A 26,246-nucleotide genomic window follows, 5' to 3' on the forward strand; every position below is an offset into this window, starting at 1 on the left:
CGATCTTCAAGCTCTACGTTGCGGACGGCCCGAACTGTGTGGGAGATCGGTCGTAGGTACGGGTAACCCAGAGCGTTATCCTCCAAGAAACGTTCTCCACCAGTCTACGGCCAGCACGACCACTAGAGTAAGGTAATATCAACGTAAATGTTTGTCCAGCATGATTTACTTACCTGATCCGTGAACTTCCCTTGTGCCCTAGTCTCCCCTACCCAGACCCAAGAGAAGGAAGATAGTCGGTTTTTCTCATAAGCTTGCGGCCGTTCCAGCCCGTGCCAGCACTGCGCCCGGTTATCATTCCCGATGTCAAATGTTTGTGCGGCTAACTCGGACACTGCTCACATTTATAATGCAATATGCGTCAGGTCGCGCAACTTCGTCACCCTGGTCGAAGCTGTCTCTCTCACTGCGCGACATAATATGAGATTGAAAATGTCGATTAAAGTCAACTTTTTGGCATTGTCGCAGGCTTTGCTTGCACTAGGGGCATTATCATCTCCGGCGACCACTACGTGTGCACCCATCATCGACTTAGGTTATGCTCAGTACCAGGGATCAATAGATACAGCGACAAACATCACCAGCTTTCTTGGAATACGGTATGCGGCTGCTCCAGTTGGTGCGTCCAGCTTTGCGTGTTGTATACAGTCTCAGTTTACGTACTATGCATACAGGCAACTTCAGATGGGCAGCTCCGCAGCCTCCATCGACCATCTTTGGGGTTCAACAAGCTACCACGCAACCAAATGAATGTTATCAAGCACCCCCAGGCAATTCTTCGACTGATCCCTATAAAAGTATCTCTATGAGGAAAAGGGCTATCAGTCAGTCTGAAGATTGTTTATTCTTGAAGTAAGCCCTGCCATGGAACGACGATGTTTCCATCTATGATTGGTGGTTGACTTGCATCTGGTAGTGTATACACTCCCGGAAGCGAAGTGGTGGCCACGCCGTCGGGAGGGCTCCCAGTGGTCGTATGGATTCACGGAGGAGGGTAAGTAACGTGTACAATGTTCCTCTGTCGATGAATCGATTTTTGGTACAGGTATAATCTAGGAGCTGCGAATTCATACAATGGCGCAGACCTAATCGTGGAATCAAATTATGGTGTCATCATTGTCGTGCTCCAGTACCGCCTTGGTTTATTCGGTATGTCTTCACTACCTCTTCGGGGTTTCAAACGTATACGCTGCCGACTAGGTTTTCTTCCTGGAGAAGCGGTCAAAGAAGGGGGTGCACTCAATGCTGGACTACGTACGTGATCATTATGGTCTGACAGTCCTTCAGACTCGGCTGAACTTGATATTCTAAGTTGACCAAAATTATGCGTTACAGTGGGTCCAGGCCTACGTGAGCAGAAATATCTACATGCGTATTGCACCTCGGCTGATGGAGAACTTTTCCTGGATAGATAAATAGTTTCGGTGGCGACCCCGCGAAGGTAACGATTTGGGGAGAGTCTGCTGGTGAGCTGCGTTAGTTACTCTTCGTCATTAGCCTTATTTACCACTCTCGTCGTTTCAGGTGCTGGTTCTGTGCTGCAGCATCTTGTTGCTCATGGAGGAAACACGCAGCCTCCCCTCTTCAGAGCTGCCATGACGAGTTCCACAGTCTTGGCATCACAATACAACTACAATGACCGAATTCCAGAGGTAAATTTTGTTCATAAGGTCAATGTCTGTAGCGTCCTAAATACCACTACCAGATGCTGTACAGTCAGGTCGTCGAAGGAACAAAGTGAGTCCTTCAAAGGTTAAATATTGTCATTCCCCCTAATGCCCTCAATTCACAGCTGTAGCTTGAGTTCGGATACCATCTCTTGTTTGCGCGCTGCAGACGTCAATACGCTGGAGACCTTGAACTATAACATCAACCTCAACGGCTTCTTTGGCACGTTTGTGTTCGTCCCTGTCGTGGATGGCACTTTCATCGTAGAGAGACCTACCGTGACGATTAGCAAGGGTTGTTTGAACGGCGTATGATCTGCGAATTCTATCTCGTCAGCGAAACTCAGACCTTTTCCCTTAGAATTACCTTCTTGCCATAACCAATTCACACGAGGGAAACATGTTCGTGAACCAATCGACGACATTGGATATCGCAGATTATGTCAAAACGCGTTTCCCGAACTTTGGTTCTGCTCAGGTTGCAGGAGCAGTGATGACGTACCAGGACCAGGGAAGCAACATCGACCAGGCAAATCTCGTGACGAGTGAATGTACGTGTCTTTCAAGGAATTCATCTTTGTCCTTGATTTCATGAGTCGATTTAGCACTATTCGTTTGTCCTACTTATTATCTCCTCAAAGCATTTGGAAAGCGAGCTTGGAAGGTAAGCTCGAGGCATGTCTCAATTTATGTATGTTCAACAAAGCAGGGCGAGTTTGCAATTCCACCTGGCCTGCACGGACAAGATATTGCATATTACTTTACTTCGTAAGTTGATGCAATGGGTCAACCCTACTCTGATGCATACTGCTTTAGGCCTGGTCCTGCATACAACAATTCCCAGTTCATCACTGCTTTCTCGAACTCATTCATGGCTATGGCCATGTTCGAGACTCCTAACGACAGATACACCCCAGGAGACACCACACCTTTCTGGAATTCTTGGCGACATGGTCCCACAGAGATGATGTTCAACCAGACATCCGCGGGAGTACCTGACGTTTACACTTTCAAGACTGACATGGCCTTGCTCGAGCGTTGCGCGTGAGTACCATACCATATTTGCGATGAGCCAAGGTGCTGAGCCAGACGCATGTAGATACTGGCGAAGCGTGTCGGCGTATACGGTGCAGTGAATAGACATTAAGCTCTGGTGTCTGTGTTAACAGAGACCAAATGTAAGTACGATATTGGCGTCGGCCTTTGCCCGACACTCGCCAATGGAGTACGCGTTGCACCATTCTCTGCCAGATACATTAAGTACTACTCTTTACGATAGATAGTGGGGAGTAAGGCCCGCGCGAAAAAAGTTATGTCCAACATAGGATCTACGACCCCAACAGACAATAAATTTATTTATTTTAATTTTAAAAAAAGTAAAAAAGTTGAGCTGAGAGTAGCGCGGCATGTTTATCATCCATATCTTCGACCAGCGGCTGGTCACAAAGGTTTCTGGACGTAGGATCTCTTTGCGGCGAGTCTTTGCAAAGCTGTTTATTTCATGTGAATTGGCAACGAATAGTACACCATATCAAGGAGTACTGTGATTCTTTCCTCCTGTAAACCCACAGTTTGGTTTTGTTGCACGCAACCCTCGGCCTGCTGGTGGCCTGCATTGCTGTAGTCTGCCTATCCCATTCGAAAATTATGGAGGCTTCTTGTTCGATTTTGTCTTGGCAGATCTTGTCAATGGTGGGCCGTGGCAGTGGGCACGGGAATGCTGTTCAACATGAAATGTCATTCTGAAATATCCGTCAAAGAGATCTGTTGGAGCCATCTAAGTGGTATCCACGATTTCAACGACTCAGCACTAGGCACAACTAGGCACGTCAGCAAGCGTCAGCATCGTTTCCATCTTGACCACCGCTTACAACTGACATCTGCCTACGTATGCGACAGCGTAATATTCCTGGGACCTGGAAAATCGATCGATGTCAGTGATCGGCGTGAATGGGAGTGAATCGGGTTGTCTGTAGAATCAGTTTATTTATCAGACCAGTCGAATACGAATGCAAGCCCGACACAAGTTAGGATGTCCCCTAGGCATGTTGAAGTTCCGTTGAGATCAAGATGTCCGAATGCGGCACTTATACTTAAACCATGTGAAGCAAAAAGAACGATCACGTTATAACAAAGAAATATTCAGACAACTTTTCTGCGAATTAATGGTGGCCTGTCCACGTCTCTCGGGCGATAAAGGACGGGTCGTCGTCTGTGACGCCAGCGAGACAGCAAATTTGAGGACGCCATGATGAACGAGATGAATGAAAATAGAAATTAAAAAATTGTACATACTTTGTTTTGCCGTGCTATGCTCGGCACCATTGCGGCATGGTGGGGACATGATGTAGTTGTGCCTGCGTGTGCTGTCACTGTGCTCGTTTATTCTCTCGTCTTCATTTGTTTCAGGCAGCTCCTTGCTCCTCTACATTCTTTCCCCGTTACGCTCACTTGTGTAATATCCATCAATAATGAAACAAATCACTCTGTTTAGTTCTGCACTTGCTTTCCTTACTTCCGCTTTCCTGGTACAGGCACAGCAGGGTGCTACTTGGTCAGTTCCCACTGTTACAAATTTCGTTGTGCAAGGCTGACTTGGCTTGATCGTGAAGCAACTCAACAAACACTTGCTCGTCCCAATATCCTTGTTGCAGTGCGTCGCGTAATTGACATAATCATACGAGCTTTATAATCTGACACCACTCAGGTGAATACGGGTTCTGCGGCGACGGATATGTGCGTCTTAAGTTACTTGTCTCAGCACGCTGCTGAATCGCTTCCATCGGTAGTACTGTCTTGGTGGATGCAACCCCCTTGCATCTAATACCCTCAACTCATGCAAACCCAGCCCAATATGTGAGAGTGCTAATGTATGTTCATCCGCTCCCCTTTCGCCTGAGTGGATCTAATGTGGACGACGCTTCAGTACACACTCTCGGATACCTCCCGCATCCTCAGTAATTCTACCTACTTCAATGGGAATGCCTCCGAATATGGTCAGCCCTCGAACGAATTACTTTCCTATTTTTTTCCACTTATGCGGCCTTTCACCCCTTGTCTATTACCTTCACAGACTGGGTCGTGGAACAGGGATCAATCATCAATGCCACATCTAATGGCGAGGCTGCAATTGCTGTCCTCCTCACTGAAAACGGTGGAGGTACTCTCCTGTCTTCAACCAGATACGTGCATTACGGTCAAATCACAGCTAGATGTGAGTGTTTATTTATTCAAGGCGCTTTCTCTTTAAACACGTGATATTTCCTTTCATTCGCTTGCTACACCTCTGTCTGGAAGTCTGGATTTCCCTCTACTTCTTAATCGGTGTTTTTTTTCACCGCCCATCCGGGAACAGAGATCTTTTAAGTCGATAGGGTCAGTAGTTATTATAGTGTTTTCTATCCATGAGCTTCCTCGACAATGCTTCCTGCATTCGATGAATCACACTTCCAAATCATTGAACCATTCCCTTCTCATTCACTCTCTTTTTGACTTCTTAATTTACTCTTCACTCATTCGAACTGAATACCTTAACAAACGCGCTAACGTCGTTTTTCACCTAGTAAAAACTGCCCGCTGGGCGGGCGTCGTTACCGCGTTTATTACAATGTCCAGCATTAAAGATGAAATTGACTGGGAATTCCCTGGCAACCAGACAACCACCGGACAGACCAATTATTTCTGGGAGGGAGTTATTCGTGAGTTTCTTGTAGTTGTGTCAATTCTGCAGGAGGTGCTGATGTTTTGTGCCTCCCCTCCCTTCAACTCTGTCCCCGCCTGGTCGCATGACTTTCAAAAGCTGCGCAAACCGCCGGTGTAATCGAAACTGGTCTCACGGATACATATTCCAACTGGCATGATTTTACCGTAAGTCTCCAATTTTGACCAGCTGCTCTCTTCATGTTTAGTCTCGCATGTTGGCGAACACGGTATGTACGCCTTTTACTGCTTCGTCCCATGAGCAGTGAAAGCGCACGCACTTACAGTTGAACACTCCCTTTGTGTGTATATCGTTTCGCCCTGTCCTCGGCATCTTTTGTTTACTTGAACTGCTGCCTAGTAATCGATGTCAGAGACTATCTGCGCCTTTGGTTCCATTTCCTCACTTTCACTTTCGCTCTCTTATATCAAAGCATCTACTAACTTTGTCACTCCGATAGATCGACTGGCAACCTGACTCGCTGACCTTCTTGGTGGACGGAAACGTGACGCGCACGATTACGGCTGCTCAGGCCACGAACAACGCGACGGGCGTTGTCCAGTTCCCCAATACGCCCAGTCGCATTCAGTTGAGGTGGGGTGTTCATACATTCGATACTTCTTATTTTGGTGTTTCGGGTATCACCTCCCGTCGTTGGGGTAGTGTGACCCTATTACTGCAACTTTTCTTCTGTATCATGTGGTTCATCGTTCGCGATCGCGGAGACATTTCTGACACCTTCATTGCAGTATCTGGCCGGCCGGTATCTCTACTGAGCCTCAAGGCACCGTTCAATGGGCCGGAGGCATGATCAACTGGAACGACCCTGATTATGTCTCCGCTGGTACGTTTGTCCTTCTTCCACCTCACTACAACTCTGAAATTCTCCCGCAGGTCACTTCTATGCGTACTTCCAGTCTGTCTCAGTACAGTGCAACGACCCCACCTCGCCGAACGCCTCAGACACCTCTTACGTGTACGGCACCAACTCTTCGCTCGACACGCCCAGCATTGCGTTCTCGAACGCCAGCACGATGACCAACGGCGCGTCTGCTTTGATTGGCGTGAGTGCCAATGCGATGAGCATGTGGCTTGGCATTTTGGCGGCGTTTGCCCTTGGGGGCTTGGTCATGTGAGCTGACACCAGGTGCTGCCATAGCTTTTTGGATCGCAGAGTGATGTTGTTTCTTATGTGCTTTCCTGTATGGCTACTGTGTAATTTGATACCCGAACATAGTTCAAGAAAATATCAGACTCCCGTGAAGCGTTTTGTCGCGTCGTATCGTTGGATGGGAGTTGATGTTAGACATCGATGATCGAGCGAAATAAATACATGACCAAGTATCTCAAAATATGCTACTCTCATTCACATCAGGTTCCAAGACTACCATGCTCTCGTCCAATACCTCTCGCCATGCTTCCCGTTCACAAAATTCCAGCTCTAGATCATGCATCTCATCCACCAAGGCATCAACCGCCTGCTTCATTGTCCACTTGCTTTCTCCTTCCTCTACTAAATGTCCTCCAAGCCCAATCGTGTCATCTATCGTGCTAGTGCTCTCAAATGCAGCTGGCAGGTGCCTTTCGAATGCTGCAGGCAATGGTAGCAGCAGATCATACCCCATGCATGCTTGCACAAGCCTTACTCGGCGGTATGTGGCACGCACGAGGGACCCAGTTTTCACGACCGTTGACATCATCAGCATACGCACATCCTCACTGAATGATGTCGAACGACGCAAGTCCTGGTGTCATAGGACCAAGGTGAACGATACGCGGTTGTGCACCGACTGGCGAGGTAGTTGGGCTGCGCTCAAACCCTGCCTTGCGTGGCGTGGATTCTAGCGTAGGAGGGCGTAACGTCATCTGAACTGGATTGAAAGAAGCCGATGGCGATACAGTGGAATGTACGCTCGATAATCTTTTCCTTGGCTTGGAGAAGACAGATGGAGGTCTATGTGCGGAAGAGTGATGGGGACCACTCTGCAAGCTGCGGAGCTGCTCGTCGAGAAGAGCGGCTTTTTCTTGTGCGAGCAACTTCAATTGGAGTACGAGAGGTGTGCGATAGCGAGAAAGGAGCTCTAGGAGAGACCAGAGCGCGTAGTCGATGACTCGTGGTTTACCTGGGGGAGGCGGGCGGCGGGCATTAAAGGATACGGACGGCGTGAGGAAAGACTCCGGAGCATTGAAAGGATCGATGTTAAAGCTTGACTGAGGTGAGTGGATGGGGGAAGGTGGGGCAGATTGCTCAGAGGATTCCAAGGCAAACCGCGCGTCTCCATCAGAAACAAGAGATCTAAAGAGGGAAGCAAGCCGGGTCCATACTGAGGGTAGAGATTCAGAGAGGTCATCTCGAGCTCTGACGATGATCACTTTGATGATTTGAATTGCAGCTATCAGCGTCAAGACCTGTTCTTTGTTGGATGATTTGGAACGACGTTTATCATCAGATTTCCTTCGTTCTAGCGGGGAGGTTGGTTGTCGGGACCGGCCTGGTTTTTCACAAGCCGCCATCGCGTAGGAAAGAAGCCGCAACCATGCACTAGTGCGGGCGCCACGCAGCCATGTATCGTGATCTCCCACCGGCGAGGCTGAAGCAGACGTTTCAAGCGAAAGAACGAGCCTGAAAACGACGGTAGACAAGAATTTATGTGATGGAAACTGTTTCTCGATCTCAGCAATCACATCGGCCTTTCGAAATGGAGATGGCTGTGGTAAGGAGCGATACCATAGCAGAGTGCTTATCCTCAGAGTTCCAACCTGCCTGAGACTCCAACCCACTCCTGCATATTTGTGTCACCACCAAACCGGAGAATACGACGTCGTTGGTGAGTGGGTTGTCAGAGATTAGATGAGAGATGATCTCGTAAATACCAGCAAAATTGATGGCCGACCCATAGGCGCTCATGATAGGAGCAAGGTCCTCAAGAAGTGAAATTGCTTCCTTGGGGCTGGGTGTACGATCAACAACACTGGCCTTTGAATACTGGCATAGGAAATTCACGACTTCATCTGCTGCGTGCGATGCTTCTCGTAGAAGAACTCTCGCGATATCGAAAACCTTTTCCGTTGCAGTGTTGGGCAATTGACCGCCAGCTTTAACGAAAGCGAGTGCCAGTCCGAGATATTCCATCCGCATACTTGTGAGATCGCTCGGCGCCTTCGCTTTCTTGTGGAGCTTGTCTACTAGAGCAGCCTCTTCCTGAGATACCTCCGTAGCCAGGCCGCCCACTGACTGCATCGTCAATGATTCAGGAAGTCTAGCCTTCGCGACTGCGCGTAGGATGATCGTTCCAACCGCGTCAATACCGTCACGAAGCACGCTCCTCGCTGATCTGGAAGCATTGTACAGTGCAGGCGTCGACAACTTCAGTAGTAACAGGAAATTGTGGGCCCTGGCGATGGAAGGGTCGTGACCAATGACAGTTAACAGCAAGCGTACGAGATTGTCCATATCAAGTGATCTCATCTCGTACTCCTCGGGAAGGTTGATAATCAGTTGTTGCGAATCCTGACTACCAACCCTTCGGATAGCAGCCATGAATGTTTGAGGCTTTTCATCGGCGGTGGTGACCATCAATGCTTCCTTCTCCTGCTGTCTATTCATGTTTCGAATGCCAGAAGCATCTGGGCCCGTCATCGGATTGCTACGATTCAGTGAAGACAGCATCCGAAAGACGCTGTCCACCAGCCAAGAGCTATCGCAAGTTGGTTCCAAGAGGGCGTGTACAACTACGTCTAGTGTTTGGAAGACAAAAGCCTCCTGGTGAAAAGCGTAGAAGCGACTGATAGCATACTCGATAGCCTGCCGGATTCCCTGATGATGCTCCTGCTCTGTATACACTTTCACGACAGATAACATAAAGAGGGAATAGCCGCCACCGGACGTGAAGAGACGCCTGAAGCGGGCACTCGCCACCATTAACGCTGCGGACCTGCGGTCAGATATGGACCACAGTAAGAAAAGAGTCTGACTCACCGATCAACGACTGGCTTACAATCCCAATATCATCTCCATGTCTGAGCAAGATTCGATTCAGACCATCTATGAAGACGATCAGCTCGCTGCGGTCGCTAAGATGCCTCGACATGGATCTGAAAATTTGGGCTATGAGGAGAAGATGACTCCGCGAAAGCATCAAGGAAAGCGTGGTCAGAATTTGCTCCGGGCCATCTCGTTGTGCAAACAACTTCTGTGGTACGAAATCTGACAGCTCCAGAAATTGCGCTGCTGTCGGGGCATCCATTGACGGCAGAACGATGTGTTCCACAGTCTTCCGAATGACTTGGACATCTTGCGGATTTCGATTTAACATGGATAGAAACAACCGATTCTGAGCTACGCGGATCATTGTGATTGATACCAAGGATGGTGGAACTTCAAATGGGGTTTCACTGAGACACTGAGCTTTCGGAAACATTGGGCCAGGGGGAGATGACGCCGTAAACCACAAGGTCCCGGAGGGAATGAGGAACAAATCCATCTTCGCTCGCCGAATCTCCCTTATGGACATCTCGCTAACTTGCGTGACTAGGTTCGACAATAGAGCAGCAGTAAGAGCGAAGTTGCGAAGTGCGTCTGTCGAAGTAACTTCGCGAGCAATGAATTTAAGGTATCCCGAAAGATGATTGAATGTATAATGAGCCATGGCGGGAGGGAGGTGCTGATTTAGATGTAACAACCCTCGGACAGCTGTCGTGGCCGCTTCTTCATTATTGCTGGAAAGCAAATCGAGGATGGGTCGAATAAGAAGAGCAGGCTCATGTCGTAGTAAATCCATAATACTGTCACGAGCCGCGCATGAGACGTCGATGCAAGAATCGAGAGTCAGAGAGACCAGTTGAGGGAATAGAATCCCAAGCGCAGGAACAAAAACCGCGCGTCGCTTGACGCCACGATTTGTAGGGTCTGACAATCTTCTACTGAGGTGGCTATCTGAAACATCACTATTGGAACGAGGTTTGGTCGGCGATGATATGGGGGATAGTACGGGTGAAGACTGAAGCCGCTCCGTGGCGCCAGCGTTTCTATCTTGAAGATTACTGGGCAGGAGTGATAATGGCGTCCTCACCCATTCGCGTTTCTGGTCCGTTGGTCGTTTTTCATCCAACCATCCCACTTCGGCTAAGCGTTTACGAAGTTCTTTGGGCATATCTTCGCGATCATCATCCTCCTGGTCTGGGACAAAGAGGCTTGAACCGATGTCGGTTGAAACAAACGGCAATGGGTCGCGAGCTAACTTGAACGGTCGACGACGGTTCTTATCCAACAAAAAAGGCTGGGATAGAATCTGGAAGCGCATATTCAGCAGTATATCCAATCGTTGGATTGCGGCGATCTTCACGGGACTGTCTTCACTGTGGAGTCACAAGAGAATGTTAAGAGCACGCATTACCAAGTAAAGGTTCTAACCCACTTCTGCAGGTCGTTCCTGATGAGTTCAAGTACGCTTTGTGGGGCCTTCTCCGCACATTGCATGACCAGAAAAGAAGCCTAGAGTATTCCTGTGAGAACCATCGCTCGGTTATATGGGCAGGGCACGCACCGAAAGCACTGCCCGAGGTTCCGCCCGGTCAAAACCTCGTGCCCACAAGTAAGGTCCCATGAGCGAGTAATCCTCCGACGTAAGGCAGGCAGAAATCACCACCAATAAATCGAGAGCTTGAGGGGCGAGGGATTGTGGCAGGGACAACAATAATACCATTCTCTCATGGAACACGTCCATGAGGACAGTCCTACGTTCAGTACTGTCCCCAGAAACATCGCTGGTGCTGGGAAACAGGAGCATTGTGCTTCGGCGCTGTATTTTTTCAGCGTCAAGAAGAACAAAGCAAACTGAAAACTCTACCTGATAAGATACTCGAAGGCTCTCCTGTGTGGAGGCGTAAATATGTTTGACTCTATCGAGCACTTGTGAGACGTCGCTGAACACGTCTTCATCTACAACCAAAGGTCCATCTTCATCCACCACAGCTCCAATATGCGACTGTAGCCACCAACTAATCGATAATTGCAGCCAGGTTGGACTTCCTAATTTTCAATCTTCGGTCGCAGCAGGGAAATAAAATAGAACATACCGCTTTACAGATCGTGTGAGCAGTCTGATTTCAGTGAACAAGATCAGATAGAGCAACCGCATGGATAGTGGTAGTGGAGTAATTCGTTCCTGTATAACGTTGAGTCATCCCTCGAATCCCTCGAATTGACGCGTGTCTTGCTTACTTTCGTTTCCAGTAGAACGCCTAAACGCGCTTCAAGCATACTGAAAAACCGAGTTGGAGCAATGTCTGAGTCATCAGTATGCTGTAAATTGAGTTCAGGACTGTCAAAGGTATACTAGCTTAGGATGGACTCACAGAAAAGTCTTTGATGATTCGTGGTACCGCCTTGACGCGCGCAATCAGCTCAACTAGTATGATCATCTGCCCGGGCCTTGCTTGCGCCCACTTCCTCTTGGAACCAGACTGTAAAACGGCAGTGGGCTCATTCATTAGCGCCACCAATATCATCTCCGTATCTCTCGTCCAGAAGTCGGGAAGGAACACCGAGATAGCAGCAATGACTCCAAGTTGATGGACGATCGTGAGCACCTTGGAAGACGCTGCACATGTGAAAAGCGGTTTGAAGAATACTTGAGGATATGTGCGCGACGCCTTGTCTAGGACGCTCGTGAGTTCCGGGATATGTAGAGGTGGGGGATCTGCTACTATTCTCTGATATTTTATCAAATATACACGGTCCTATCGTTAGCGAATCAGAACACCCACCTCTTGCAAACACGGTATGGCCAACGTGAACAACTGACCGCGAAGCTCATCTGGTAAGCGAAACAGCGCGGTCAAAATTCTAATTATTGCCAGCCATTCGCCCTCAGCAATCCGTTAAAGGATGAAGAGTTAGCTGTCTTCCTTTAGAGGGATACCAAGAAGCACATACAAATTGTTGCATCATGTTTTCTAACGATGTCTTCCACTCAGGCGTGTCCAGCAGCTGCACGGTGAGGCCGCAAATGATACCAAACAACTCGTGAGTAACACTTTCAAGGCAGAGTAACTCTATCAGAAACCGAGACACGCTGGCACGGGCATCCGATGCCCGTTTCCCGGTCAGACACGTCATCTCAGGAACTACACACGATTTGAGGACGTGCAAGACGCTCTGCATGTCCACATGCTCCAACTGGGCGGACACACAAAGGAGAGATGCAGTATGAGCGAATGTTATCACAACTCGGGAACGGATAGCTGAAATCATAGGCAAAAAGGGTCCTGAGACGGGCGGGGGTGTCCAGAACTCCTGCGTACATATGACTGTTCAGCTGTTGCCCAGTACACCGAGAAAGGAAGGTGTACCTGGAGGAGCTCATGCAAGACCTTTCGCTTCATCGGTAGAGGTCCGTGATCAAAACATCGGACCACTGCTTCAGCGACCAAAGCTTCCCTTACTTCCGACTCGCTCACACCGACCAACATCACTGGAGAGCCATCAATCTCAGCTGCAGCAAGAAAGCCCGCTATGCTCCCACACTTCCCGCTGCGAAGCTGCAAGATGATGTCCCTTAAGATAGCCGCTTCTTGGTCTTCTTGCGTCTGGAGCAACGTCATGATTAGCGCTTGTACTAGAGAAAGGAACGCGTGAGCGTTCTGGAGCTCAATGGGGCCTGTACGGGGAAACAGGAGGGATGTAAGAACGCTGAGAACGCGAGTTCGAAGGAAGGAGGGTATGGAAGCAGCGTCGCAACACCAAATACATCTCTCGATAGTAAGCTACAAACGCGTGAGCAGCTTGAAAAGGCAATTCGCAGTGTACCACGTACATCATCCGACGTTGCTTGCCAAGTCTGGACAGCAACCTCGAAAGCTTCGATTGCAGTCCACCGGTCCTCGTCCACGTTCTGATTGCTTTCGCTCGATAAAAATGGCGTCAACAGGGCGGAAAGGACCAGAGTCTCGTGAGGAAGGTAATTCGAGTTCTTCGACGCATAACGAAGGATGGTCTCATGTAGCGTCATGACAAGCGAGAAGTTCTGTCCTCCTGACACTGTGGAAGGAGGCCTTTTGGTATTAAGCCCTTTCTGAATGATCTGAGTCTGCACCATAGTACTCCCAGTTGCAAGCGAGTTCAGAGTCGTACTCGACACGAAGGGGAGGTGCAATGAAGAGCTAATTGTGCCCAACGTCCCATCTCGCTCATTCTTGTTCTGTCGTGAAGGATCCGGAACACGAATGGACCAACAAATTTGGAGTAGTTCATCTGCAAACCTGAGAGAGTCGTCCACTGCAGTCTCGCGTGCATGCTCTACAACTTGTCGGAAACCAAGCCGCGGAAAGCGAGAGAGCTTGGGCGTCTGTAATCGGGCAGGGCTTTGAACTATCCGTGCAGACGGAGGCGAGGCTGGACGAGGTGCTGCCAAAACATGTTGCCGCAGCTTCTCCCAGCGGACCTTTGAAGGAGTTCGGGTCGGAGCGTTCCCTGAGTCAAATCGTTCGGTGGCAGGCGGGCGAGCGCTGGAAGACAAACTTGACGTCTTGAAAGCGTGGGTCAACGCAGGGGAGAAGGACTTCTTTTGCAAAGGGCTGGAAATGCTGCCTCCCACTGAGCGCGCCAACCTCTGCTCGTCGTCCACGTACGACCTCGGAGACTCAACTGAAGGCTCTCCCATCCAAGTTTCTGAACCATGTAGAACTAGGAACGGGTCGCTGACGTCGCCTTTCTCAAAACAGGTGAGTTGTAATGTAGGAACTTTGGACGGAACACGAGCAGGAACTATCTGCGAGCTTCCAACGCCTTCCGTGACGTCGGATGCCTCGGGCTGTTGGCTCTTGCCTGATGATGACCGGGAAGTGACCACAAACTCCTTCTGTAAATCGGAGGAAAGCAGGCGTCTCTGTAAAGGTCTTGAGCCAATTGGACGACTCGGACGTGAATGCAGGCCCTGGTGTCCTGACATTCGGAAGAATACTGATTAGCGTTTCAGCTTGTATGTTCTGTGATGGTTTGATAAGCTGCCCGGGTCAGCGTGTGAGCAGTACGCTCAGCATGAAGGATGACAACTGTTTACAGAGGCCCAAGGCTAAGTACTTTTCCAGAATTCAATTTGAAAATCAGCCTCCACTTAGGCTTGGTTTTGTTTGTTTTTCGAAGACAGGACACTCAACAAAACCCATGATTACAAGCCCCTACAGGACGAACGTGTACAACAGCGACTACGGGGGGAATGCAAGCCAGATGTTACTAATTATTAAAACAGAATGGAATAACATCTTTCGACACGAACGGAATCCCGAGACTGAAGAGAGTGAGCAAATAGACGGATGAAAATTATGAACGACTTACTTAAACAAGAATCAATAGCATAAAGACTAGTGCACGCGTGCTGATTATTTGCCTAGAAGTCCGTCGAATCCATTTCTTGAAGGAGTGAAGCATTAGAATTACGAAGAGCACGAATGGGCGATATAGTAAGTCCATCCAGAGGAAAAGTGAATCGTTCAAGCATAGAAGAATGGTGCAGGTGTGTGTGCAGGTGTGAAAGAAGAGAACGGCGCGCGGGAAGGCCTGTATGGTCGAAGGTCGTTGCTCCAGCTGCGCGGAAAGGTTAGCTTTGTCTAATTGAAGATAACAGCTCTACCTCGAACTCGTTGCGGAGCTGGATCTGGAAATTGCATCAGCTACATGGGCCCTGAGGTGATGCGTAAGAGGGTGCGGCGCGAATGAGGCAACTTGAAAGGTATCGCTAGGAAGACCGAGTGGGGAGTAGAAGTCGTTGACAAACGAATCGTGTGCAACACAGCTAAGACCGGACGCCAAGGTTGGGAAGCGGCGCGAACCAAGGACGAAAGGAGCAGCAAAGGGATTAAGTCCGGCATCAGATGTTTTCGGTAGTATGGGAGACTGGGCGTACGCAGCAGCAGCAGATTCAACCGGATGGACGCTGTCTTGAATGAAACGGACTTCGAGGCGCGAACTCCCATAGAACTGCCGCTGAAGTGCGTCTTTGGCTTCCTGAGCGTTGGCAATATTGACATATTCAACTAGAGCGCTTGCGGTTCCATTGCCGAGTGTAGCAGAATCTAACAGATCCACCTCCTTGATGGGACCGAAAGGATAGAACAGAGGATGCAAGTCACTGGCCTGAGCAAAGAGAAGAGTCGGCAAATTTGATACCAGCAGCTTCGAGGAAGGCGCCAATGAGACATTCCACTGCTTGTTAGCGTAGTGAGACAAGCCGGTTGTCGGCCGTGCGGGTTGGTGATCGAGCTCCATTTCTGGAAATGACGTAGGGTTCGAGGATGCCAGCATCATCGTCCTGTCTGCACCATCTAGGAAGCCTGTCACAAAGAATCAGTAAAACGGAATATTTGCGATTGGCTTTAGCTCGCACCTTGAGAGCGTTGCACGACGGCCCAAGATACATCAAGGGTGTGCCCTCTGTGTTGTGTCAGCAAGTTGACCTTCGAATCTCGGAGTAGATAATACTTCATTTGCTTTCGCGACAGCGCATTCATCGCACGTTTGGCTTCCTCGTGAGATGACATTACCACAAAACCGCGACGGCGAGATGCGTTATCGACAGTAGCGAGAATCACGGCGTGCATGACAGTGCCGAAACGCGAAAACAAGGTAGAAAATTCAGCCCTAGTAGTTGGTAAGCATGAAAGATGTCAGAACCAAGAATATGCATACTTGGTAAGATCAAAGGGCAGACCGAGTACATAGAGATTTCGACGCGTATCCAAATTCTTGCCAGTGCTTGGGGACGACGTTCTATTATTGGTAGCGGGTGTCACGATGCTTTGAACGGCGCATATATGCACTATTCAGTTTTCGTATTGAAAAGCACTCACATCGAAGATCCACCGACGTTGTAACCAGACATTCGTAGCGCTTTCCTGTCATGCGGTCAGTCGATACGATCAAATGAGGGCATACAAAGCTTGCTTAAAGGCGTCCAGTGTGAGAAAAGATAACACGCAGTACGGCGTGTTCGTTCCATCACGATGAATCTCCGCACGCTGGACTGGACCTAGTACGTAGCATTCATAACTAGATCTGGTGCAAACAGGAAGTTGATAAAGAACGAACCAACGGCGCTACTAAACATGATCTCGACATCCTTCAGCTTGACTACGTCAACACATACAGTTAGATTAGCTTTTCCCCGCATATTCAGACCAACCATTTTCGGGGATATTCTCAACCTTGATGGCAAATGTATCGCGAGTCATTGGGGATGAAACTAATACTGTGATAAAAACAAACGATTGTGCTCGACAAGAAATGAAAAAGGAAGTGCAACTGTTTAAGGCTGTCGTTGGTGCGACAAAACCTACAGCGATGTGGAAGGAGAACAAGAAAGGATGGCAAAGTCCGCGTGTGGTTTGGTTGTATTTATGTACGCGTCTCCTCACGTGAATTTAACATTCTGCCATCTGCGACCATCAAGATTCAAGAAGCTTGTCTTGTAAGTACTGTAAGTACATCGTGTCCTTCCTGCAGGTTCTAGACTGAGGGTATCGGTAATCTGAGTAGCAAGCGACAATACAATTTGTGGAGCTGCCGCGGAAGGTCATCAAACTTATCACCACAGCATGTCCAGGAATATCTTCCTCCACCCAACCCTGCCGTGCTCAACCCAACTAGCACTCAGACGCGCAGGTTACGAAACACTCGACAATCTCTCCAGCACTTCCGCAGAAGCTCTATCTAAGGGTGCGTAGCATGTTCATTTCCGCTGATCTGGATGGAAGTAACTACAACCCCACAGAACTGAAGATAGCTATCTCCGAATCGCAAACCATAATCACCGCATCGCAGCGGCCTGCAGGGCCGCCTTTAAGTCAATCCTTAGCTTCCTTGATATCTAGATCACAGACATTTGCGTGTAGCTACGCTACTGTGAATACGGCACTCGGTGGCGGTCTTCCGAGAGGACGCATACTAGAAATATCTGGACCCCCGGGCAGTTTCAAAGAAACTCTTGCACTAGATTATACTCGCATTTTTGTTGAATCAAACGAAGAGGTCATATTCGTTGGTAATATATTTTGCGTTTGACGTGTCAGCTTGCTTTTCTGAGAAATGGGGTATAGATACCCAGAACACGACTAGCCTCGCCACGATCAAGAAGACTTTTCGCAGTGAGCAACACGCCATATACTGCCGGGATGAACAGCAAGAATAACAATGAAACATTTATAGCTTCCCCTGCAGCTGCTGACTATCGGGATCTCGTTCGTTATGCGCACCTCCATACCCTCCCAGATCTAATGATATTCATCCACAACCTACTATCGGAAATTCACCCGAAGGTACGTAGCTAATCGATAACCCCAAACTAGACATGAATAGTCAGACAGACGGGGCTCCTCGTTCTCAATTCGATTTCATTTCCGTTCCTATCTCATCCAGATCTCCAGTACTCGAAACGGACAGCGCTGCTGGACAAGATCCGTCAGGTATTTTTACGAGCAAGTTCATTGAACAATCTGACGGTGAGTAAAGAGCATGCGTCGTGATAAGTCGCCTCATTCCAATCACAGATTATCACAACTTCACAAATGTCAACGAAATTGCTCAATGCTGACGGCTCTCCAGGGAACTTTGAAACAGGAGCAAAGGCGGTGATGGTACCACAACTAGGTAAGCTCTGTAACACAACGATGCCGCACATACTCACACGTGCTCACTCATTTGCACAGGTTCGACCTATCTACCAAGCGGTCGATCGTATCGATTGGTAATTGTTCCAGACTCACGTACAACAGGGCAAGATAATATATTCACTCAGATGGTATCCAGTACTAACTTCCGTGACAGAGCGGTGCAACTTCTTTCATCTCCTGTGCCCCAGCCAGGGGAAGCGCCGCCTCCCCGGCACCAATATGATATATGCCACATCGACAATTAATTGACAAGTGTATGGCCAGCAAACCGTGAAGCCTGAAGCGTTCTTCACGGATCTTCACATCTATCTTGAGCTGCGGTGATGACCTCGTCGGGTGTGATGATCATATCCATCTTCCAATCATGGTCCAACATCGGCACTTGTCCCTCTTCTAAAAGTTGCTGTTTCAAAGCTAACGCGACTTAAAATCACCCGTGAGATTTTAGTTCCGCGCTAATCATGTTATACCAACCTAGTAATGGTTTCGATCGCCCAGTAGAGGAAGAATATGATGTTATGAATCGATCGTAGTAGCCCTTTCCATGCCCAAGCCGCGAGAGCGATCGGTCAAAGGCAACACCTGTAACAAAAGAGGATGATCTCCACGAATCGTGTTGATGCATGCACACTGACCTGGCACGAGGATTAGATCCAAATTGCTGCAGTCTGCATCAAAAACTTTTTAAAAAACAATAAGCATGGTGATTTTGCACGCAAATTTGACGCACCACTCTGGCGTTTTTTACCCAACCACTCAGGCGTTGGTTCCGGAATGCCCCATAAACCAGACGGAAAGCTGCGATAGTCCTCTTCAGTGTATGCTCGTACAAAGTCCATGTAGCCATTGCTGGATGCGATGCTAGGAACGAATAAAGTCTTCCCTGATAATCTGTGTATAAAAACAGGCTATCAGGGCGGGGCAGGGACAACGCACTTGAATCTCCAAGAATCTCCAAGATCAAAGAAGTCGTCTGAACCTCGGCTGCCGGCATACTGAGATAACAGCTGACGGTCTTGCATTGCTGGAATGCGGGCAGCGATAGGACTTTTTCGGTGATGGCCTGTGCTTCACGCGGAGCAAGTTAGTCATCAGTAGCAAAGTGTAGAGTGTTCTAGAGTCACATTGCGACTGGATATCGGACTGGGATAATTCCCGAAGGGTGGCGGTTAACGCCTTGCGCAGTGCTCTTTTATTAGTGCTTTGAAGGATCGACATGGTTCTGCCTGCCCTGGTCCAAAAATGTGAGAGAAGATCAGTGCTTATATCGCTGAGTCCAACACGTTGGCTCGGCTAAGAAACGCAATTGTAGATCCGCGAGCAATATTTCACTGAACGACGATGATCGTGGATTACGGAAAAGACGCGGGTATATAGTTCATCCGAGTCTGTTATATTCCCAACCTCTAAGTATAATTAGTACAAGCCTGTGATAAGCCTTTGCAGTCACTTACATTCAGCGCCCATGGAGCCCACGTCGCCAGTACCACCGTTAGCTCCATTTCCTCCAGATCCACCTGGTGAACATCGCAGTCGTGCACCAGAATTTTACGGCTTTGTAGCTTGGACTTCTACCTCTGTCGTGTTTGTCCTCTATGTGCTATGGGCCCTGCTCCCAGATGAATATATTGTCTGGCTGGGCGTAGAATGGTATCCGAGTAGGTGAGTCACACAGCCTCTCGCATGAGAAAACTGCCCTTACTACGCATCATATCGAGGGAGTGGGCTCTGCTTCTTCCGGCATACTCCATTGTACTCGTACTTTTGACGTACTCTGTCTATTTTTCCATCGCAATCGCACGTACTCCCGCCTTCTCTGATCCCAACACGCTCATTGGTGAGAAGTTCCGAAAATCATATTTGTCTCCGGGAGGTTAAACAGCAGGCAGATACCAAAGCACACCTTCCTGCGTTAAATGCAAATCAGTATTTTAAACATGCGGATCCGGATGCTATCCCTGAACTGTACGACATTCCCATCGGACTTGTCAATCGTGTGGTGTATACAAACCGCATCGCTTGCCAAATGAAAAGCGGCCGCCTCGAGAAAGTTTAAGCAAAGGTGACAAAGTTCAAGCATCCCCTAAAACCCCATAATTTAATGCTGCGGCGGATATAGTACAATTGCTAGCTAATAACTATCTATCGTAACCCATGCGTTGAGTGTCCAGTATTTGATCAAAACTAATCAACATGTGGCCAGTCTTTGCATTAGTAGGTAGGGCATCGAGCCTCCTGTAGAATAAGTACGTGATATGCGCACACCGAAGGGAGCTATGTTGTGGAACGGCGGAGTGGAACGACCAGGAAGCCATTCTACTCCGCTAGAAATGAGCGCGATGTGACCCTAGAGTCGGCGTGAGGACGGACCTGACTATGATGGTAGTGACGAGATCCCGCCTCAGCATAAGAATTATTATCATCATAATGATAAACCGATGCTTGGTTCGATGACGATGAGGGTGCCCCTGCCGGCAGCAGCACTGAGACTACAGGGTGTGCCGTGAGTGTCCTTTCCGATTCGTCCCCACCTGACGATCGGGAACCGGTCCAGTCAGTGGCGGATTGCGTCCTCGTGGCGAGGCTGTGTGGCATCCACCTGAGTCTCGTTGGTGGCTGGCCTGAGTCGTGAACATGGTGATTTACGAAAGGCTCTTCAAACCCAACTGTAAAGTTGGAGCCTTGGGATGGGCCCTCCATCGAAGAGGGATTGATGCCGTGCGTCTTCAGATGACGCTTGGCATTCGATCGAACTGCGAAGTGTTTATCGCACGATGGTACCGGACACTTGTAAGCTTTTGGAGTGAAGTCAAAAATAAAGAGCGATTTATACAGCTATTACGCACGTTTGGCTCCAGAGTGAGAATTCATATGTGTGTTCAAACCGCTGGGTCGCGGGAAGATTTTCGAGCAGAGGGAGCACTGGTGCATTTTAGATCTTTTGGACGATCCACTCGTTCTCGGCTTCGTATTTAGTGGAGCCAGCGTGTGTATGTTTCCATCAGGGCCACCAAAAGAATGTATCTCATCTGGAGTATATGACGAACACCTCTCCTTGGGAGAAGCCACTCCAATCATAGTTCCCATAACGTTTGCACAGCTTCCTGCCGTTGGCCCTTCATAAAAAGAACTGGGAGATAAAAGGGGAGGCGAAGTCGGCGACAGAGATTCGCATGATTCCTCAGATGCGTCTTCATCAGGATCGTCGAAGCTCTCCAAAATCTTTGCATTATCCGGATCTGTGACTGGCCTAAGAGACTGACGGCCCAGTCGAAAGGTCATAATAGACGGGATAGGTGACTCTTGGTCAGTCACGGGCCTTGATATGTCCACACTCGGAGGAGGCGTATGAACCTGGAAATGAACCATCATCTGGGACATGACGAGACCGGTCTCCATGTCCGAGTCGTCAGGACATGTGTATTCTGTGGATGCGCTGTCGGGTGACACTTGCACCCGCCTGGTGCCAGGGATTTGTCCGCCTGCATAGTTCAGTGGCTGGGTGTCGAGGACAGCCGACGGGTTTATCTGTTCGACATCCTGGCCACTGACCCATCCCCTGTCACTAGGGGGAATGTGGGGGGCACGAAGGACAGGTGCCGACAGCAATGTGGAAGAAGTGAAATAGTCGAAATTTTGAGGGCCATACTGCGCAGAGGATGGTAATGTAGAGGTTGTCCTCTGAGAGGACTCTGGATACCCAACGGACTGGGATGTGGCGGGGGACAGTCGTTGTTGGTGATCATTCACTTCGGGCTCGTTGGTGGTGCAAGAAGCCATGAAGCGTATACTGAGGCTTTGGGGAGAAATGTCGACGTCACCAATGTAGGTATATTGCCTAGAGGTGCAAGCAAGGGATGATTGAATGTCCAGTGACGAATTTTCTTCAGCCCCGTCGAACGGCGTGACTGACATTGGTCCAAAAAGCTGGAACATATGCCGTTGGCCTCTCGTAGAGCTGGGTATATGATGCCATTAGTTTCGAAGAGGAACATCGAAGAGAGACTCGACTACCTTTTTGTACCGTGGGAGGGGAACGCGCTCAGGATAAATTCAGAGAGGGAAAATTAAAGACTTCTGAGCGTCCAGGACAGTGGTAGGATCCAAGGTTAAGAAGGGTTCTGTTTTTGTTAGGCCAGTAGTCAGATAAAAGCCGGAAGGCGTGTGCTCTGCGTGCGTGTCCATCAGGAAACATGAGGGCTCGCGCCTGGATCTTGCGGGGTGATATGGACGAATTGAGAGACGTGGCTTGCACCCTTTGGGTACACAAAATCGGGAAAAGTTCACCCCCCACTCGTTTCCGTTTCGTGAACTAGCCCTATTTGACGCCCTACGTCCTTTATTGGAATATGATGAAACCCAAAGAGAAAATCTTGTCAAGATTCATCATCATATATCCATCCTTCCGGAAACTGCCCTGGATACCAAGAAATCATTGAAGACTAGCAATTTCACCGTTTGGCCATATGTTACAGTCAACGAGGCAATACATTGCATAATATCCTCTAACGGCTGGAAAAAAAAGGATCGTAAGGCTTCAGAAGCAGAATCATTGGTAGGTAATAATACCCCCGTTGTTCTGGACCCAGGGGGGCGGCTATGCGGTTTCTCGCCCGATCGCATGTCTCAACGACTCGTTGTCGTTGACGTAGTGCTTTCCGAGTCACAGATTTTACACTCCGCGACGCCTGCGTGGCAAAGGGAAGACGTTCGCTGTACACCTTCACGACCGTGAATAGTATTTGACTTTTGCTTCCGGAAGTTGAAAACCTGTGAGGATGCTGATCAGCTGATGGGCCTTTGCACATAAAATCCTAGACTCAAAAACGAAAATAGCCCCACAAACGAGTACTGGGTAGATCGCACAGTTAAAACAGCTTGTTAGTATTTCAGCGTTGACAGATTGTCGACCATTCAGCGGTTACTGGTCACACATCGAAGCTCTAATACCGCGTATGGATTAGATTCTGCTTTAACTTAACGGGAAGGACTACGCTATGAACTGAATGCGATGCGCATGCACGGCATGCTAAACATGAACTGATTGAATTACTAGTAGAAATTAAACCAGAAGGCAAGCTAGTACTTAACTGGCAACACATACATGCTTGTCAAGCTCGCGCTATTTCTAGTCCATCTCAAACCTGCTGTGTCATTTCACCGTCTAACAATATTATACAGTAATGAACGTGAAGTAGATATCGGAAATAACGAGCTTGAATGCATAACTTCATGACGCTTTGCACCTGTCGAGTTAATAACGGATGTAATATAATTATGAACATCACGATAGTGTCAACAAAACACACCTAAATTGCTCAAGCCCAATTCCCATCTGCTCTGGCCCCTTTCCTTGGCCGAGACCGGACGACCTAAATTGTGGGCTATTGCGGGTCGTCCCTGTCCCCACAGCCTTCAGGGTTCTTCCAGCCCTAGATGCTACTTCGGCAGACAATGGAAACCTGACCTTGGGCGGTGCAGACCCTAGCCGAGTGCGGCAGCCAGGCTGCCGGTCATCTGGAGTGATTGTAGTCTCGCGCCTTCTGAGCATGGTAGTCTTCTGCGGCCGTTAGATCAGATACGATAACAATCTTCACGGCAACTTCGACACGAACCGAAGTGCGTAGCTCCTTGTTCAGGGCCCACTTATTCCACCAACCACTAGCGACTACCTCGGTGCGTTTTGCACGGGCACTTGCCTCAGTTACTATATCTTCTTCGAGCGATCCATCTATGTCAAATTCATCATTCGTACCGTTGTCTTCCGGAGTAATGGGACCAGGAATGGATGATGATGATGATGCCGGAGTGATTCCATCCTCATCGATCGCATCGATATCGCCGAGCGCTTCAATGTCAAGAACACCACGCAAGTCAGGTCCTTCGATTTCATCGGCGGAACCCATGGGTGGCGGCGTTTCCCGAACGAGGACATTAACTTTCTCTTTCTTGGGCAGCAAGCATTGGCGCAAGGTATGTTGTGTGATTGTTCTGACTGCTGTGGGGCTGGAGATGATATCAGCGCCGAAGTCATCTCCATCACCAAGACCATGCCGTGAGGGATTATACGGCCGGACAGGTGAAGAAAGATCAGGTGTGGCTGATCGGAAGTAGGATGGGGAAGGTGATAGGTAACCGTCTTCTTGTGTGACGGGATCCGGGGGTTCGTCAATGATCTCATCCCATTCTTCGAGCATAATAACGTTGTCAACGGCATGATCGGGAAGGTTTTCTTTGTCAGATGGCGGATATGTGATACGTGAACTGGGCATCAGATCGTCCACGGCTTGTTCCTTATTCTGTTTCAAGGTTGACGGAGCGGGGAAGAACCTTGAATGTGTGAGTGGAGTAAGATGTGTGGAAGACGAAGCCTGATTAATTTTTATGCGCTTCACAGCAAGGTCCTCGTCAAGTACATCGACGAGTGTCCTCTTTCCGCTACCTTTACCAGGTACTGCGGTTCTCTTTGTCGGTGCAGAGTTACTGCGAGTAAGAGGGACTTTTGCCTTGGGAGCTGTGGGAAGATTGTCAAACAGGGCATCTTCGATGCTAAGGAAGCAAGATACCAAAGAAGGAAAGCAATCCGCCACTCTCAGGCTCGGCTTTTGCTTTGCCCTTTCCTTTGACTGAGCTAGGCCGATTAACATCAGTGGCCTGAAAGGGAAGGGCCTTCACTATGCGGGGCACAAAACTCGGGTTGATATCAATCATTGGTAAAAGTGTCACTGGATCAACATCCCCTTGAGCCAGCCTTTTCGCCAAGGAAGGCTCTATGGCACTTTTGAGAGAAATGAATCAGCGCTCAAGTCTCAATTATTCAGAGGCCTTACCCTCCGATATACGATTCCTCTTTATCCCCCCACTCAGCTCCTGGAGGGGTGTCCGTCAAGTTAACAAGTCTCTCATCCAGGGGACAATAAACGCGCTGGTGCAAAAACACCTTCTCCGCCAGATTATATGACTCCAGATACCCTTTCGGCACAGACTTCTTCCCTTCAAGCCTTATAGCCCGCACGACCTGTTCTGCGCTCCTATACTTCCGCAGCAAGGACCACGCAGTCTTTAGCCCGACTCCAGGAATGCTCGCCAGATAATCACATCCGCTAAGGATAGCCATAGCCCTGAACTGAGTATCGGACCATCCAAGAAGCGATATACCCCCCTCAGCAGCAGTCACGGATCCGAAGTCGGCCCTCGAGATTGAGACAATAGTACTTGAAATAGAGTCCAGCTTGAAGAGCACATTTTGGCATCCGAAGACGAGTAGATCCGAGTCTTCGGTGATGATACCATCCACAAGGCCAATACGCTCCAAATACGCCATTTGAGCGTCAGCCTCATACGGCGCGACTATGTATGGTACATTCTCTGCGCGCAGGGCCTAAAGTGAAAAATGTATCAGACGAATGTATGGCCCCAAGAATTGACAGCAGACTTTTATGAGCTGGTACGCCATCTGAGGGGTTACATCGATACATTTGACAAAGCATTCTCGGGCTTCTTTGTGTCTTCCCTGGGATGCCAACGTCTTTGCCTTTGCAAGGTTTTCTGCCCTCCGCTGCTTGCGCTCAGTCTCCGTGCCCGTCTTGGCCGGGAGTGGCCCACCGTCGAACACAATATACGGTCGTATTTTGTGATGACGCAGTAAGCGAACACGCTGCATGGCGTAATCAACATATCTAGAAGGTGAGAAGGTGAACATGCCGGCAACCGCGAGCTGCCTCAGGTTGTGAGAGAACCCAGACAAGGCAGAGAAACACTGACTTTGTGGAGTGTTTTCCTGTGGCTATCTCTGTGGCGCACGCGTAGACGCCTCGGTGAAGCCAGACATAAGCATCCACCGCAAGCGTTTGACCGGCGAAGTCTGAGAGGTGTCGGTGAACCTGAATTGATTTCAGCAAGGGTAAAAGCCCAGATATTCCCATGATTGAATATATCTATGAATCGGGTGCATCAATTTGGGCAGCTCAGAAAGCCCTGCCAGATGACGGATGCTCTGAGTAAGTATCAGTGGCAGTTTAAATTGGCAGACGAGGTCTTTGTCTGATTCTACATTGGACCATTATGAACAAACAAAGACAAAGAGACGCGTCGCGTCACCAACGCACGAGCTCATGACCGCGACGGCCAACATCAACTCCTCCTCAAGCACTAGTGTTCGGACTGTGTCAATTTGTATATTTATACAGACACGGGAGATGCTTCCTTGCCGG

The 26,246-nt window shown here is 49.0% G+C and overlaps 9 protein-coding genes across 9 annotated transcripts; 4 read left to right on the plus strand and 5 right to left on the minus strand.

Annotated features, from left to right (window-relative positions):
- Positions 1-432: 432 nt before the first annotated feature.
- Positions 433-2,803, plus strand: EDB91DRAFT_1234018 (Alpha/Beta hydrolase protein; the record flags this gene model as incomplete). The annotated part of the gene is made up of 15 exons (XM_041321161.1): positions 433-619; positions 675-852; positions 917-994; positions 1,046-1,149; positions 1,201-1,254; positions 1,313-1,350; positions 1,412-1,466; positions 1,525-1,652; positions 1,706-1,737; positions 1,793-1,976; positions 2,029-2,218; positions 2,273-2,331; positions 2,377-2,435; positions 2,484-2,711; positions 2,767-2,803. 15 exons carry the CDS (start codon positions 433-435, stop codon positions 2,801-2,803), a joined length of 1,611 nt encoding a protein of 536 aa, XP_041182853.1.
- A 1,180-nt stretch (positions 2,804-3,983) lies between these two features.
- On the plus strand, positions 3,984-6,650 carry EDB91DRAFT_1098369 (glycoside hydrolase family 16 protein). Its single transcript, XM_041317095.1, has 11 exons — positions 3,984-4,221; positions 4,280-4,320; positions 4,375-4,403; positions 4,457-4,537; positions 4,594-4,663; positions 4,741-4,881; positions 5,231-5,365; positions 5,467-5,534; positions 5,828-5,961; positions 6,117-6,211; positions 6,262-6,650. The coding sequence occupies exons 1-11, from the start codon at positions 4,139-4,141 to the stop codon at positions 6,501-6,503; spliced, it is 1,119 nt and encodes a 372-aa protein (XP_041182854.1). The 5' UTR covers positions 3,984-4,138; the 3' UTR covers positions 6,504-6,650.
- Positions 6,651-7,083: 433 nt separating this feature from the next.
- EDB91DRAFT_1332988 (uncharacterized protein) lies at positions 7,084-14,455 on the minus strand (the record flags this gene model as incomplete). Its single annotated transcript, XM_041325413.1, is given in 13 exon segments — positions 7,084-8,076; positions 8,096-9,294; positions 9,347-10,725; positions 10,785-10,861; positions 10,914-11,168; positions 11,217-11,394; positions 11,446-11,534; positions 11,591-11,671; positions 11,725-12,081; positions 12,136-12,246; positions 12,305-12,664; positions 12,721-13,134; positions 13,185-14,455. The coding sequence occupies 13 exon segments, from the start codon at positions 14,316-14,318 to the stop codon at positions 7,084-7,086; spliced, it is 6,627 nt and encodes a 2,208-aa protein (XP_041182855.1). The 5' UTR covers positions 14,319-14,455.
- A 540-nt stretch (positions 14,456-14,995) lies between these two features.
- On the minus strand, positions 14,996-16,104 carry EDB91DRAFT_1043859 (uncharacterized protein; the record flags this gene model as incomplete). The annotated part of the gene is made up of 3 exons (XM_041313087.1): positions 14,996-15,699; positions 15,753-16,006; positions 16,055-16,104. Coding segments are annotated over 3 exons (1,008 nt in total), but the record flags the coding sequence as incomplete, so codon positions are not given.
- A 703-nt stretch (positions 16,105-16,807) lies between these two features.
- Positions 16,808-18,492, plus strand: EDB91DRAFT_402193 (uncharacterized protein). The gene is made up of 8 exons (XM_041327133.1): positions 16,808-17,080; positions 17,136-17,405; positions 17,461-17,508; positions 17,570-17,679; positions 17,728-17,862; positions 17,911-18,010; positions 18,070-18,136; positions 18,188-18,492. The coding sequence occupies exons 1-8, from the start codon at positions 16,960-16,962 to the stop codon at positions 18,276-18,278; spliced, it is 942 nt and encodes a 313-aa protein (XP_041182857.1). The 5' UTR covers positions 16,808-16,959; the 3' UTR covers positions 18,279-18,492.
- On the minus strand, positions 18,081-19,350 carry EDB91DRAFT_402141 (uncharacterized protein). The gene is made up of 6 exons (XM_041327131.1): positions 19,158-19,350; positions 18,970-19,101; positions 18,764-18,916; positions 18,669-18,713; positions 18,508-18,615; positions 18,081-18,456 (listed from the first exon to the last, which is right to left on the minus strand). The coding sequence occupies exons 1-6, from the start codon at positions 19,249-19,251 to the stop codon at positions 18,323-18,325; spliced, it is 666 nt and encodes a 221-aa protein (XP_041182858.1). The 5' UTR covers positions 19,252-19,350; the 3' UTR covers positions 18,081-18,322.
- Positions 19,351-19,421: 71 nt separating this feature from the next.
- On the plus strand, positions 19,422-20,219 carry EDB91DRAFT_402182 (PIG-P). Its single transcript, XM_041327132.1, has 3 exons — positions 19,422-19,695; positions 19,752-19,870; positions 19,923-20,219. The coding sequence occupies exons 1-3, from the start codon at positions 19,499-19,501 to the stop codon at positions 20,087-20,089; spliced, it is 483 nt and encodes a 160-aa protein (XP_041182859.1). The 5' UTR covers positions 19,422-19,498; the 3' UTR covers positions 20,090-20,219.
- Positions 20,220-20,583: 364 nt separating this feature from the next.
- EDB91DRAFT_1285646 (uncharacterized protein) lies at positions 20,584-21,037 on the minus strand (the record flags this gene model as incomplete). Its single annotated transcript, XM_041324790.1, has 2 exons — positions 20,880-21,037; positions 20,584-20,828 (listed from the first exon to the last, which is right to left on the minus strand). Coding segments are annotated over exons 1-2 (330 nt in total), but the record flags the coding sequence as incomplete, so codon positions are not given.
- A 1,945-nt stretch (positions 21,038-22,982) lies between these two features.
- EDB91DRAFT_1098410 (exodeoxyribonuclease 1) lies at positions 22,983-26,055 on the minus strand. The gene is made up of 6 exons (XM_041317096.1): positions 25,798-26,055; positions 25,469-25,712; positions 24,864-25,414; positions 24,600-24,811; positions 23,649-24,547; positions 22,983-23,593 (listed from the first exon to the last, which is right to left on the minus strand). Exons 1-6 carry the CDS (start codon positions 25,956-25,958, stop codon positions 23,318-23,320), a joined length of 2,343 nt encoding a protein of 780 aa, XP_041182861.1. The 5' UTR covers positions 25,959-26,055; the 3' UTR covers positions 22,983-23,317.
- Between the last annotated feature and the right edge of the window lie 191 nt (positions 26,056-26,246).

This window comes from Suillus paluster, assembly GCF_016628075.1.
Source record: "Suillus paluster strain FC165 chromosome Unknown EDB91scaffold_3, whole genome shotgun sequence".
NCBI classification, from domain to species: domain Eukaryota; kingdom Fungi; phylum Basidiomycota; class Agaricomycetes; order Boletales; family Suillaceae; genus Suillus; species Suillus paluster.

Coding starts and splice junctions, on each gene's coding strand:
- EDB91DRAFT_402193 (XM_041327133.1), top strand. CDS start 16,960: ATGTCCAGGAATATCTTCCTCCACCCAACCCTGCCGTGCTCAACCCAA. Junction 17,081..17,135: donor CGCAGAAGCTCTATCTAAGG/GTGCGTAGCATG, acceptor ACAACCCCACAG/AACTGAAGATAGCTATCTCC. Junction 18,137..18,187: donor CCAGACTCACGTACAACAGG/GCAAGATAATAT, acceptor CTTCCGTGACAG/AGCGGTGCAACTTCTTTCAT.
- EDB91DRAFT_1098369 (XM_041317095.1), top strand. CDS start 4,139: ATGAAACAAATCACTCTGTTTAGTTCTGCACTTGCTTTCCTTACTTCC. Junction 4,321..4,374: donor GTCCCAATATCCTTGTTGCA/GTGCGTCGCGTA, acceptor GACACCACTCAG/GTGAATACGGGTTCTGCGGC. Junction 4,538..4,593: donor CAATATGTGAGAGTGCTAAT/GTATGTTCATCC, acceptor ACGACGCTTCAG/TACACACTCTCGGATACCTC.
- EDB91DRAFT_402182 (XM_041327132.1), top strand. CDS start 19,499: ATGGAGCCCACGTCGCCAGTACCACCGTTAGCTCCATTTCCTCCAGAT. Junction 19,696..19,751: donor GTAGAATGGTATCCGAGTAG/GTGAGTCACACA, acceptor CATCATATCGAG/GGAGTGGGCTCTGCTTCTTC. Junction 19,871..19,922: donor TGATCCCAACACGCTCATTG/GTGAGAAGTTCC, acceptor AACAGCAGGCAG/ATACCAAAGCACACCTTCCT.
- EDB91DRAFT_1098410 (XM_041317096.1), bottom strand. CDS start 25,958: ATGGGAATATCTGGGCTTTTACCCTTGCTGAAATCAATTCAGGTTCAC. Junction 25,713..25,797: donor ACAGGAAAACACTCCACAAA/GTCAGTGTTTCT, acceptor CTCACCTTCTAG/ATATGTTGATTACGCCATGC. Junction 24,812..24,863: donor GAGGAATCGTATATCGGAGG/GTAAGGCCTCTG, acceptor TTCTCTCAAAAG/TGCCATAGAGCCTTCCTTGG.
- EDB91DRAFT_402141 (XM_041327131.1), bottom strand. CDS start 19,251: ATGTCGATCCTTCAAAGCACTAATAAAAGAGCACTGCGCAAGGCGTTA. Junction 19,102..19,157: donor GTCCGATATCCAGTCGCAAT/GTGACTCTAGAA, acceptor CTCCGCGTGAAG/CACAGGCCATCACCGAAAAA. Junction 18,714..18,763: donor GGGTAAAAAACGCCAGAGTG/GTGCGTCAAATT, acceptor TTTTTTAAAAAG/TTTTTGATGCAGACTGCAGC.